Below are 14581 nucleotides of genomic sequence, written 5' to 3' on the forward strand. Positions count from 1 at the left end.
AAAGAAATTAATGAAAAGTCATGGGTATGATCTTGGCTCCTGAATCAGTTAAATTGTCCCAGCTGCAGAATGTCTCTGTGTTACTTGATGAAGTCACTTGATCGAAATTTAACCAATTATGAAAAATGACATCCTATCACATGACTTGAATAATTAATTTCCAATGGTTATAATACAAACATTTCAATTTTAAAGAATTAAATAAGTACTGTTAGTGTAGTCTCTGTATGATATCACAGACCACAGTGCAATTTATACATCCCAATGAAGTGAAGGAACTGCAAATATTTTTACATCGCAACAACAGCAAAATTAAAAGGGCTGGAGATCAATGTGCCAGCATTTAACAAGCTCTGTATTATATTTTGTTAAAATCTCAGGTTCTATTATTCACTTTGAAACATGTATTTTCTATTGTTCTTTCACATTAGGAGGATATATACTGTTCAATATACACATTGACTCTCTTAAGGCTTGAAATTTCGCAAAGAAACACAAATATACCACGTACTCCCCTGTCCCCTTACACCTGTCTCTCTCCCCCTCCCATGACAGCCAATAGGGACACCTCCCCCCCCTGTCTCCACACCCCTTGGAACGTTACTCACGAGAGCCGTTGGTCGTTTGTCATGGTGTTTGCATCTGCATCCATAGAATATCGTTGCAAACACCGTACAGCATCGCTTGCAGCCCATCTTGACCATTCCAAGTGACCAAAGAAGGAACGCGGATACCTGGAATGTAGGAAAGTCATTGATCAGAATGTGTGGTTAACTGTACTGTTCTTCCAAGGTACATAAGAAGGCTAGAATTTCAGAATGAATGGATTCGAGCTATCTTCACATAAAGTTTAGAAATGGTCCAAGTTTTGAAGAGACATCAAGAGAAGGAATAGGGTTCTAAATGGCAGCATGGTTCAGCAGTTGGATCCATTCAAATTGTATGCCATCCCCCCTCCCCCAACCTCCCCCCCACGGCAAATTTTTTTGTCGCTCTCCTAATTCTGATAAAGCCCTGAAGTGTATACCATTACAGGGTGTGAAGACTCTCGCAAAAAAGAAAGGTCTAATGCCGGTAATCTGACCTAGTTTCTCATGAGGTGTAACAAAAGTGTTAGACACCACCAATGATCGATCCCAGAAAATACACACACAGCTTGCTACCATCGGTAATTAGACACTAGTGTACAGTCAGTACATACAGCTGCGGTCAATACCCACAGCACAGTGTACAAATGATACAGCGATGGACATCTCAGGTCCAGCTAAAGATAACAAGGTATCACGTTTCATCACTGTCTGCATTTTGTAGCGACACAAACAAAACGTCACTTGCAAGCAATGGAAAGTAACTTTTTCAGATGTCCGCACGCGGTTTGGGGCAAGTCTTCAATTGATGCCTTTAATACCAAGCTACTTGTCACACACTAAACCATTGCTATATATGCTGTTTATTTTTATAATCCTTAACTTGCAAGAATAGAATCAAACCTATACATGTGTAATTATCCAAACCAATTGCTATATTGATATGATATCGATGTTCAATTACTACAATATATTTCTATGTACCAGATAAAGGCTACTTCTTATAAGTTAAGTTATCCATGTAAGCATACATTATTGACAACATTAAATCCACAATATCCCTAAATTTGAGAAACATTCAAAATTGTGAGACAATACACAATGTTCACCAAACGTTACTAGTACGTGCCAAATTCAAACTTAAAAGTCCGAAAAGCATACTATAGCTTACAATATCCTCTGTAATGTCATGGTCCATACATGGACAGACACAAACATTGATGATTATTAACTCAGAGGACAATTAACAGTTGTGGACGCATATCAAATTTTCCTGTTATTAGTATTTTACACGTTATGCAATATCAATACCATACAGTACTTAAAACTAAACACTCACTGATTTAAAACCAAACTTTAAAAACAATTCCACAAATTAATACATGTTATATCCTTGTATGTAACTCACCTTAAATCCAAAACGATTGAGAAAAAAAGAAAGGGAACCACAAAATCGATATCAAATTATAAGTGCTAATAAAGTGTAATATGACCATTTAATATCCTTATGGTAAGTCCAGTATGAATATTAATGCTTAGAACTATATGCTCAAACAGTGTCTTTTACATGTGTACTAAAGGGCATTTGGCACGTAGCATTATAGTTCCTCGTCCGTGTAGCTCTCACCAACATCATCAAAATCTGTTTATTTTTGTACTTCCTTCCACCACTTAGAAAGACTTCCTTTGAAGATGAAGATCACTAATTCAAAGTTATCATGTTGACACTGGCTCGAAATATGAAAAGTTAATAAAGCACAGCTCAGGATATGGCCGAAAGTCAACAAGCTGATTTAAAAGACAAGTTTTAAAGGCAGATAAAAACTGGCATTTTCAGGAAGCGATATTCGAACATTCAAGCTTTTGGTCTTCAATATTTTGGTCTTCTGGATGATCAGAGAAAGCCACATTTTGTATCAGGTTGCAAAGTTTTGTTGCTCTGACCAAACCACAATATTCACACATAGTCAAATACAACCGGATATAACTGGTTGGAATCTTAGATATCCCCTACATAATTAGAAAGGGTTTCCACGTTGCATGTTTTTATATTGTCTGCACGTGTATACAATGATTAATTAATCTAAGAATGAGAAAGGTGAAATTATCTGTGGATCTTACCATCCAGGACAGCTGCCATAACTAGCAATTGCTTAAGCCTTAACTTTGGTCTTCCATTGTAATGTAGTTAATAATGTATCCAGGTTAATAGTACATAATCTGCTTAGCAAATGGTATAAATGTTAAGATGTACTGTAATTTGGTATTATTCATACAAGTTAAAAGACTTTTCATACTACCATACTGAATTTTAATACACCATTTACTGCATTGCATTGCATTATACTGTCACAGACTGTCACAAGACTGTCACAGTATATGGAAACTTGAAAAGTTACAAAGTTTTACTCTTCTGCAAGTTACCTACGGTTCAAAGGTCAACAGTATTGCCACATAATATGCTAGTCAGTTACTAAAATAATTTTCACTCATGGGTTGAACTTTAACATGCATATGGAACCCTCATTTTTAGACAATTAGACATATATGTCTGGAAATAAATTTGAAAGGTCAGACAAGTATTTTGAAAAACTTGAAGTTTATAATCCATTGCAAGATCAATTTCAAGTACAAGAAAAAAATTCAATAGAAGTATAATAGTGAATTTCAATATTATCGAGCAGAGTTGACTTGTTACAATGTGGCTATAGTGATAGGCTTGGTCACATATGTTGAACTGACAATTTAATAAAATGCTATATTCATAATTCAAGAATAATTAAACATACATGCACCTACCTGAAATGACCAGAGAAATACCAAACCCTCAAGCAATTGGGTACTTTGTAACCTAAACCACACGCTAAATTTCACAGATGACTTATATAGCAGTTGGTAAATTGCAATGACACTGTAGCTCTCTGGAACATTTAATGATGTAGAAATTGTTACCAAAGAACACCTATCTACCTTGACTTTCTAGAGAAGCAATGACCCTTTAGCATTCATCAAGTCTTTTGTTTTCCTTGAACTTTCTCAATGCACTATTTTGTTATTGAACATTATATTATTGCACAGTTTGAATAGAACTGTCAATACTTACAAAATAGTTTTGAAATATTTGACACTGTCTTTAAGAAGCCTACAGCCTTGAAATGACACGTAAATCTCAATCTCAGCTGTCAATCTTAGTCTACCTTGAGTACTGTGAAGTACATGTCCATGAATGATTTAAGGATATACATGTGATCAGCAATATGGAAACTTTTATTTCTGAGTTTCAAGGTTATCTGCTGAAAAGATTGACTTGACAGAAAACTTTAGCTTGACCTTCAAAACTATGGATGGAAAGCAGCAAGACCTGTACTTACAGATGACTTCTTCATAAAAAATTTAAAAAACATATCAAAATCAGAGAAATTAAGACCACATGCATACATATGCATGAAGTACAATGATCTAGATTCACTTTGTCTATTTACAGTTCATTGCTACACATTGTCATTTTAGGTCTAACCTGCATCACTTTTTTTTATTAAAATGGACATAATTCCTTCACTATGAAAAGTTAACCTTTACATAAGCTTTCAACTTTCTGGTTTATGATGTACATTAGCTGTATTGAAAAGGCACTGTATGTCTGATTATCTAAAATATTAAATACAACTTTTTAGTTCTAATATGGTTAATCAATGTAACATTGTAGGAGGGTTAAATAAGACTATGTAGTAGGCCTAAACTAATATATTTAAGGTTTTCACAACCATTCTGATCTTTCTCCTTTTTCTAAGTTTGTATAATTTCTTTTAAGACCGGTATTTTAATAATCTTTTACATTAACTGAATCAATGTTTATCTTTGTCTTTGAAGAAGAAGCATACTTGTAGCCTTCCTTGTTGTTTAAATATCATTCTGTGTCCTACTGAAGAAAACTTACTATAGGAAACAATAAAATGAAATTTTATATAACTTGACCATTAGATGAGCATTAAAAATCCAGATTAATAGCAAGGATCACAAGGATCCAGAACCCCAGTCAATGAGATTCTCAGATCCAGTACCCCAGTCAATGAGATCCTCAGATTAGCTAGTACCCCAGTCAAGAAGATGCTCAGATCCGGTACCCCAGTCAAGGTGATCCTCAGATCCAGTACCCCAGTCTAGGAGATCCTCAGATTAGCTAGTACCCCACTCAAAGAGATCTGCAGATCCAGTACCCCAGTCAAGAAGATCCTCAGATCCAGTACCCCAGTCAAAGAGATCCTCAGATCTAGTACCCCAGTCTAGGAGATCCTCAGATCCAGTACCCCAGTCAAGGAGATCCTCGGATCAGCTAGTACCCCAGTGAAAGAGATCTGCAGATCCTGTTGCTTTCTATACACTAAACTGGCTCAAATTTATATTGACCAATCATTAACAATCCAGGAAGTACTTCTGGAAAAAAGGTCACTTCAGTACCCAAACATGTCCTCAAAGGGCAACTACTCATCTGAAAATATATATTGTCTCAAAATATGCTAGAGAGTCCAAGAATGGTCAGCAACAGATGCATGTTTAGATTTTGTTTTGCATCCTGTTTTTAAGCATCTTACCATCCATGCAGCATTAGGTGTAATCATTTCATCAGGCGCATAGCCAGGAATTTGCCAAGGGAGGGGCGAAACTGTAGATTCAGCATTGCAAACTATCTAAGCGTAGCGCCACCATGAGTTAGCGCGAAGCGTACAAGAAAATTTTGGCTAAAAATGCCTCCCAGATCGCTGGAAATGGCACTTCCCAGGCCTTGTAAGTTGCATCTTAGCATTTTCTCTTTTGAAAATACTAGCGATATCATAAAAACATTAAAGAAAAAATTAAAAAATATGCTCAAGGGGGGGTGGCTGCCCCCTTCGCCCCCCACCCCCCTTGGCTATGCGCCTGCATTTCATTTGACCATCTTTGATTTTAATTTAGAAATAACCTAGAGGAGGATATGTAAATCCCTGGAAAATCCATTTGAAACATACTAAGTTGCTAAAATTGTGGATCACTCTATCACTGATCACTCTATGCAATTAGAACTTTGTTGACATTAATAGTTAACAGTACAGTATGATGAAGTATTGGCACGGTGGGATAAATAAACACTATAGACAGGCTAATTCAAGTGTACAGTATTCCAGATACTAAAAAACCTATGTCTACAGCATTGAGTAAGTAGGGTAAGTAAAAAAAGTAACACAGCAACAATACGTTTTAGCATTGAACCACTTAAATGAATAATATCACACTTAGGACAATATCACTTGATCATGACATGTCCATTTTACATGGAATACACAATTTGATTGACACTGTATGTCATTAAGTACATTCTACAACATTTTGTTATAATGTATACTTTAAACATCATACAAAATGAGATACATATATCCATTGAATTCCACAAGAAAAGATTCAAACTTCTTAAATCAATCCTGTAAGTGAATAATGCACGACTTGAATGCAAACTATTTTATTTCACAAATAAAACAAGCTTCCTGAAAAATAAAGTGACTTACTGTTCTGAATAAGAATGTGAGTAAAAACCAGACTACTAAATATCCCTACATCCTTCTTTCTGCTCCTGATTGAAATGCAACATTAGACAACTTAGCCGTGTGATAACGCATACTTGTTAAGGAGTATACAAATCATGAACAGGAAACCGCCGAAGGCAAGCTTCCGTAAGCTAGTGGCAACTAGTTGCGCAATGATTGTCCTTTGTACACAGATGAGAGCTTCCTATACACTTAAGTTACAACTCACTTTAACTTGGCCATGGAAGTTTCACTTTCAGATTGACTCAACTTGAAATTAATGCAGGCCATCCCCATTCTGTACTGAGCAACAAAACTGCACTAGCTACACTTGCCAGGTTGAACTTCTGAGTAATAGGGTCTAACTAAAGGCTAAACATAAATGTCCGTGAAACTGATGGTACAGAATTAGCCTATATCCAACTCTATGGATTAGAATTTGTAGTTTGGCCTAAGTTATTATCAGTACAGTGGCTTTACAGTGGAACTGGTACATATATACTAGCAAAAGTAGCAAGCCAAAGGAGACCAACTGACTGACTTTCCGGAACAACAAAACTTAACTCACGTATTTAATAACTTGTGTCATTTTACATTAGTTTCTTCACGTGCATCTATTGCAATAGGAACAAAAGACGAAGCGAAAACACCGATAACTTTCAATGCCAAAGACTGAGAGGAGTTGCATACTGCTGTCTGCTTTTCCAGTCGTGATCATAATTACGTAATATTTGTTTTGAGCCGATTCAGCCATATATTTGCCTCACGTGAGCGTTCAATTGGAAACGACTTGATCAAGCTAAAAATGGCAGCAGCGATGAAACAGGGAACGATTTTGTGTGCAATTTTACTACTTTTAGGAGACTTCAGTAAGTATATTTTTAAAACACAAATATACATTGATGTTTGATTACGTATTGATAGCATAATTTTAAGTTACCATGTAAAAACTTTATAAAAAGTCTCTTAATAATTGAAGTAGGCTACATAGCTATAGCCTATAGGCCCTAGGCCTAGTATTAATCTGCCTACAGTTGATTGACGTATCAAACCTACGGTAGTCTAGGCTCTAGAGCCCTATTAATCAACACATAGATTAGGCCTAGTCCAACAGTTCGCTTAGCATTACACACTAGTAACAACAGCGATTCAAAATTGATGTCATTTTCATTGAGAAGCGATCAATTTTTGACAAAACTAAGACCCAGTTGATTTGATAGTGCTACTGCAGGGATAGTCTTAACGTTCGGCGATCAGTTCCACCAAAAGGTACATAACCTAGCCTAGCCTAGTGACTAAGTTACACTGTCATTTGCCAGTGTCACCAGTTACAGACTGTTACTTGATACTAGTTTTACTGCCTAGTGTTATTCTAAATTTCAGTGGTATCCCTTTTCTGTAATAGTTAGGTTTAGCAAGGCAATATTTTAAGAAATAGGCCTTTGGACCACCTGTACCTGGTGTAGCCTTGCACTGACATGGCCACTAATTAGGCTAACAAGTAACATCAGCCTTCATGTAGGGCTAACTCAGGTCTGCATTTGTGTTCTTGACTTTCACCATGTTATAGTAACTACTGTGAATGGCAGACAATACCTTACTGTGCAAAAAAATACACTGCATAAATAATATGAATTACGTACTTAGTGAAACATTATGCTAATATGTCTTGATGCATTTGTAAAAAGTACAGTTCAAAATCTTGTTTGGGTCAAATTAAAAAAATATGTGAGATTCATGCAATGTTTTTTGGAAAAAGATTATGTGGGCCAGATTCAGTTTTCAATATTTCTCTACTTTCTTTTACTTTACCAATGTTGCCCTTTACATATTCTCTTCAATCGTTCTCCCAGAGATGACATCGAAGGGAAGTTTAATAGTGTCTGAGAATCAGACGACCATTAAATAATTGCTGTGTATAGTCTCATACAGCAGAGGTCATTACATTGGATCATTGATGTTCCAATGTGCATCCCCCTCTACTGATGTCTGTCTTGCACTCCCAAAAGTTGGTCTGATGGCACAGTCTGTTGAGAGACAGCATTGTTCAGGGCTAAAGGTCAAGGTGGGGATTCTAACAATCAGCATCGCAGTGTCCATGTACATGTGCATGTGCAGTTAAGCTATAGTATACGCATGCTAGAAGACAAGCTTTTCCAGAATTTCCAACAAACACCTAAAATAGTGTGATGAAATTATAATATGAAGGTTCAAAAAGTCAAATAAGATTATAATATATATGAAATGCCGATATTTAGCCGTCTTTCATCTGTGTAAATTAAGCTCTGCAAATGTAACAAAAGTTTATTCTTCAGTTTCCTCTTTGTTTTTAGAAACAGGAATTCACATTTCATCACCAACATATGTTAAAAAAAATGACTCAATACATGATCTTGTTTACTTGTCAGTCCTGGCTGATGATTGTCTCCTGGAAGTTGTCAGGGATCCTGTCAGCCAGTTCAAATCAAAGACAAGTCATATACCTGCCATCGAAATCAGTGATGTCATTGCTCTTAGTCTAGGGATGTCCACAGAGGTAAGCTATTTCTCACTTCATGGGTAGCCGTTTATGACAATAACAGTAACAATATCAGTACTCTCAGTTGTGTATTTCAATACCTTGCAGTGAGTACTTAAAATCTTTCTCTCCTCTACAGCCTGTCTTGTACACAGGACTACAGTCAAGTGATATCTTCCACAGACCATGTGCTACTCTGTCTCTGGTATGGGAGGTAACACCAGGCACCCTAGACACATGTTCCATGTCTCAGGTACGGTATAGCGAGGAGACCTTTTTTGTACAACATTCTGTAAATTATGGATGAACTATTGTTTTGTTTTTTCTACCATTTCTGTGTCCTAGATATGATATGATTCACATGATGGTGAATAAAAGAGATCTTGGGTCAATTCTTATGATTGTAATTAATTGGATGGTTGTCTCAAAGATACACAATAAGTTGTTTAAGAATTTCCTCCTTAATCCCATACCACAATAGATGAAGCCTTGTTTGAGAATTCATGGATGACCTGCAAAGGCTTAGTGTTTGAAGTGAAAAGTAGTTATGATGACCTTGTTGGGATGTATGTATCATATTTTAGTTATCCTCTAGATAATGAGTCCATTGTGCATACAATATTAATCCAACAAGGTAAGTAAATTCATATTTTTATGTTATTGACTTTGAGAAAGTTGTACTACTCTATGCTAATGTTAAGTTCTCATTTACAAGAAATAGTGCTCTTCACTTTGGAAGTCGGACAGAGGCTGTTAATTAATTTGATATTAATTGATATAAAGAATTGCACTCCATGGAGTTGCACAGTAATAATTTGGCAATAATTTTTGAAGAAAAGAATTCAATTTTTCATTGATAGCATGAAAGTATCAGTTTCAGAACTGTTAGAGACTACATCCTGTCACAGTTTGGAGAGGAAGGACCAGTCGTTGTGGATTATGCAAGCAACATTAAGGTGAGAGGGCCAAAAAAATCATTTAAAATTCCCTTGTTGTGTTTATCAGGCATCAAAATATTGACCGAGTCGGTATATATTAAATAATATTAAAAAGGTTAACCAAGAAATAATTTGTTATTGCAGTTGACCAGTAAATTTCTGAGCTGACTTTTTGCCAACTTTGCGTAACTAAATCACCTTCAAGTTTAACAGGCATTGGTTCAATGTGAAAGAAATTTGTCAATAATGGAAACATTCTAAATTACCTAAAGACAAATATTGTATTGAATTTGAAGTTTACCCCTACTGATACCCCTCTGCTTCCTCTCCTTACCATCCTTGCAGCTTTACCTGCCCCAAACTACAAATCGGAAGATCCTGATTAGTAAGAATTTCAGGGTGAACAAAATCTTTGCATTGCACCTTAACTCCAGTTACATATGCCTTTTTGTCCCCTTCCCCCCCCCCCTTCCCATTCCCTTGTCAAACCCAATTTTTTCCCTACCTGAAGAAGAGAGGAATTGCTCAGTCTAAGTAACATCAGTAGAATCAGCATAAGAGATTGTAGACACATCAGCAAGTAACTATGCTAACTAACTAAGTTACTATGCCATTTCTCTCTTAAACAAACACAATTATATGCTTTGAAATCTTATGTAAATTCCAACACATGGAGCATTGCATCTGTTGGTCCAATTGACACAACACTGATTACTACAGGACTTAGTCTGCATTGTTATTGTTTCAATCCCAGAGGAAATGAATAATTTCATCACCCATCCTGTGGTAATCAATATAAGGATAATAAATGCATCATCTGAACTTCCCAATAGCATTAATTCTCATTTCCTGTGAAAAGTTCAGTTTTTGCATTATTGCATTCACTTTGTCATTTCCTTTAAAGTCTGTTCAGTTACCACAACCCCTATGGCGAGCAGTTCTGCTGAAGCAAGGCGTCTCCTCTTCATGGTCAAGTTGACTGTGAAGGAGTTTAACCTCCAGACTGAAGTAGCAGCTATTTTTAAGGATGACTATTAATTTAGTTATGTCATCAATGGAAGTGGCTGGACTTGTTAGTCTAACACACAGGCCATTAGGCCAGATCCTCAGATGCAACACAACACTCTATTGGCAAACATATATATTTAAGGTCCCAAAGTAACATATGTTTAGAATGCATCACAAACGTCACACAAACATCACAAAAGGGACAAATGGTGTTGAATATCATACAAGTGTGGGTGCTCTGTTGTTGATACAAAGTCATGTTTTGGACAATATATTAGAATTTTGTAAAACAATGGCTTAACATTAACATCTAGGCCTGCATTAAGAAGCAGATATCATCATCTCCTTAGCCTTAAAGGAGCCTTCCAGAGTTTTGGCATAATGCATATTTTAAAGGTGGAATATCTTAAGACATACTTGACTTAAGACATACTTTTAAGACTTAATATGTAGTAGTCTATCTGTTCCAAACTTTGTCAAGATAAATATAACGGTTAATATTAAAGGAGAAAAATTGATTTTTTATCTTCCAAACAGTTGACAAAAACTCCTAAGGCCTTGGATGGATCCTTAAAATCAATTCCAAGGACACTTGATGGAATGTTGGAGACTCTACAGCAAGAGGATTCTGTGCTACATTCCAATGATGTGGGATCCCTCAACGCATCCAGATCAGCTGACCTCAACTTCCTGAGCGAGCTGCAACTTATAAAAGAAGTTTTTGATCAAGTGAGAAAGAAGTCTTTCTTATTTACTATCAGTTTCCTATGCACTTGACATTTTGTTGTAGATGTCATAGTAAACAGTACTTCTTACATTTATTTCTCATAAAAAATACCTTCCAAATTTTTGGTTGATGGGTGACACACAATCAAATTGACAATGTTCTTCCCCAACCCATTATGGACCCTCTACTTAATACATGTCTCTCTTATTGATGATTCACAAACAGAGTGGTTAATATTTGCATTATTTTCTTTTTATTTCAGGTATCACAAAATTCTGATTCTGTTGTAGATGGTACCCCCGATCTCTACACGTTTGTCTTGACTGGATTGAGAGAAATCCAGGAAGAATATGGGTTAGATTCGAGCCAAGCTGAAGATGCTGCCAAGGTTATGAATGAGTTCTTGAGCAAGGTAAGATTAAGATACTGTTCTTAAATCTTTATGCTAATTGGCACATCCAAGACAAAAAAAAAAAATTACATTTGCCACTCAGAGATTGGACCAATCAACCTATCACAGCATTTTTATGAGAGAGAAAAATGTTCTTTGTAGCAACTTTGCAAAGATCCAGCAGGTTAAGATTTAAAGATTAATGAAGGAATGGATCACGGGTTATGAATATATTAGAAATGTCTCAATGTTTTATATGATTTTTATATTTAATTGTATAACTTTAGTAACAAAATGTAAGCAGTAGGATAATCTCTACAATAGCTAATTAAACACTTTGATGCAAAATCTGTTTCTTTCATTTTTCAGATATATAAAGAATTGGACAGTCTATACCAAAACAACATCTTAATAACTGTCATTAAAGTGCAAAAGTCACCATCTTTGAGAAGAATGATCAGACAAGCTACACCAGTAAGTTTGGGTTATTCAAACCAAAGTCATCTTCATTTTGTTTTGAACCCTTTTTTTTTTTTGGGGGGGGGGGGGCGGGAGGCCCTAAGCCAAAAGCCCTGAAACAGAAGCCAAAATGCACTAATGAAACCATTGCTTCAATTCAGGCTTAATAATGGTTATAGTAACAATTTCAACTTCGCTTCAAGATTGTTGCACTGGAGCTTGTTTTGAAAGGAAGGTATGTAAGAGGTTAGTAGTTTATCTTGGTCTGACAGTTTCATCTGGTCCTAAATGACAGATGATCAGAGGAAAAAATACAGCAGAGAAAAGTCTTTCAAATACTACAATGAGTTGATTAAATAAATAGTTGGTCAACTTTAAAAGTAGTTTCATTAACGACACAAAATTTTAACTATTGTTTGTCTGTTCTTCAATAGACGGAGGCACCACCAGCAGAACCTGATTACAACTTAGCTACCAATTATTCCAGTGAGTTTCCCTACATGTTCAACATTATCTTATGGCTGGTGGTAATCTTTGCTGTTTCCGTCTTTGCGGTTTCGTATCTGATCGGCAGCATGGACCCGGGAGATACCATTATCTACAGGATGACCAGTCAACGAATAAAGATGGAATAGTCTTTCTTTGTTATTGTCTGAATTTAAGTGTACGATTTTGTGATATTGTGTAATGGTATCATATCATGCTATCAATGCATAAACGAAAGGTTGTAAGGTGTGAGATGTTTGACCTACTTAATAATATAAGCCATGTAGTAGCATCAGGCCTGTAACTGGGTTTTACAGGTGGGGGGGGGAGGGGAGAGGTTAGGGGGAAAGTTTGCTTTCCCACAAGGTCAGGGACTTACTTGGTGTTTTGCCAGGATATCTGATGAATAACACAAAAACAAATTGTTTGCAAATAACTCTTCAATTGAGGAATAAATTAATGAAAAGTTTTGAATTTTGAAAATACATTGACAATATATTGTTTTGACTGGAAATTCTCATCCATAGATTTTACTCATTCTAGGACTGTGAAACATAAATATGTAATATAGTTGGAAGAAGTTTGTTTGCATGGCAAGAATTGGGAAATGAGAGATCCGTGGTGGGACTCATGTCAAGGTTTAGAATTATGATAGTGTAGTTTGGCTTTTAAGATATCATTCCATAAAGTGTTCATAAATAAAAGAAAGTTTTCTTCAGATAATATTGTTGATTTCTCTTTCAAACAAGAATACAACTGTAATTATGAGTGCATTGTTATTGCCAATACTTCTTTACCCCGCCTCCCCCATCTCCCAAAGGGAGGGGGAAGCGGAGAGTTGGGTAAGGAATGTATTTGGATTAAGTGGTGTTGGGTGGTTATCAGGTACCATTGGAAGTTCCTTATAGCTTTTATACTGTTAGAAGAACTCCCAAGAAGCCAACTGTCAATTTAGAAAAACATTATTCCACAGGTTGGTTTTGTGTTTGAGCAGTAGGAACACTTCAGTTACTGTTAAGTTACAATCTAGATGGTATGTTGTTTATATTTATATCTAGTTCAGTAGCATGTGAACCCAGTCAAAAGTATTCTTGTGTTATACAATATAGTTAAACCTGTGTACCATCAGTTGTTTCCATATCATTAGGTAGATCTATGGAATTTTTAAAGTAAGTGTAGTAGAAAATGATAAAGGTCTGTTCAGTTGTTGTTGTAAAGTGGATTGTTTTTATTCATAAGATGATTAGTTAAAGTTAGTAACATTATTAGATTTCTTGTGAAAGTTGTTCAAATTATGAAGTGAGCATGGATAATTTCATTTCTTTGGCATAAAGTTGTATCCTATCCTAGATAACAGATATGCATTGAAGGGGGTGGGAGTACTGGACTGGAAGGGACACTGAAACACCCAGTTGTTTATCTAGCCTGTAGCCATCATGATCACCTGCATTTTCTATGGTGGTACAGGAGGTGTTTTCACTTACAAATATTGATATAGCAATTTTTTCTCAAATTCTGTATACAATAATTTGTTATATATTGTGCAATTTGTGTATTGCTATTAATAAGTAATATAGTACTATTGTTTTAACCATATGATTGTTTCCTTACAAATAAATGGTAAAAGAAGAGAATTGTCTGTCTGTATCTTTCAGCAACTGTTTCATTACATGGTCTTGAAATATGAGTAAGGTTGTGAAAAAGGTAGGGGAAAAGAAAAGACCCTCTTTTCTGGATCTTGAGAGTCCTTGAATTATGAAGTTTAGTCTGGAAAAGTGAGGAAAAATCCTTATGCTCAGATTGTTTAATTGGTGTTAGTTGAAATAATTTGTTACAAGTCTCCCAAAGTGATAGCAATCTTATCACTGTTGATAATCAAACTTCTAGAAACGTGTACTTAATTTCACTT

The 14581-nt window shown here is 35.8% G+C and overlaps 2 protein-coding genes across 8 annotated transcripts in view; one reads left to right on the top strand and one right to left on the bottom strand.

Annotated features, from left to right (window-relative positions):
• The window catches only part of LOC139974697 (glycerophosphoinositol inositolphosphodiesterase GDPD2-like), a 40410-nt gene extending 33557 nt beyond the window's left edge, over nucleotides 1-6853 (bottom strand). For 5 of the 7 annotated variants that reach the window (XM_071982020.1, XM_071982019.1, XM_071982018.1 and 2 more), the window contains exons 1-2: nucleotides 6714-6853; nucleotides 609-734 (exon numbers count right to left, since the gene is read on the bottom strand). In XM_071982020.1, the coding sequence (XP_071838121.1) occupies nucleotides 609-734; nucleotides 6714-6734 (147 nt within the window). In that variant the 5' untranslated portion in view covers nucleotides 6735-6853. Of the gene's footprint in view, nucleotides 1-608; nucleotides 735-1995; nucleotides 2269-6127; nucleotides 6274-6713 lie in introns of those variants that run through there. The other 2 variants (XM_071982016.1, XM_071982017.1) reach the window with 2 other exon arrangements.
• Nucleotides 6854-6880: 27 nt separating this feature from the next.
• On the top strand, nucleotides 6881-14306 carry LOC139974699 (renin receptor-like). Its single transcript, XM_071982026.1, has 8 exons — nucleotides 6881-7014; nucleotides 8554-8681; nucleotides 8803-8916; nucleotides 9524-9619; nucleotides 11147-11338; nucleotides 11599-11748; nucleotides 12097-12201; nucleotides 12621-14306. The coding sequence occupies exons 1-8, from the start codon at nucleotides 6951-6953 to the stop codon at nucleotides 12819-12821; spliced, it is 1050 nt and encodes a 349-aa protein (XP_071838127.1). The 5' UTR covers nucleotides 6881-6950; the 3' UTR covers nucleotides 12822-14306.
• Nucleotides 14307-14581: the final 275 nt, after the last annotated feature.

This window comes from Apostichopus japonicus, chromosome 10 (assembly GCF_037975245.1).
Source record: "Apostichopus japonicus isolate 1M-3 chromosome 10, ASM3797524v1, whole genome shotgun sequence".
Lineage (NCBI taxonomy): Eukaryota > Metazoa > Echinodermata > Holothuroidea > Aspidochirotida > Stichopodidae > Apostichopus > Apostichopus japonicus.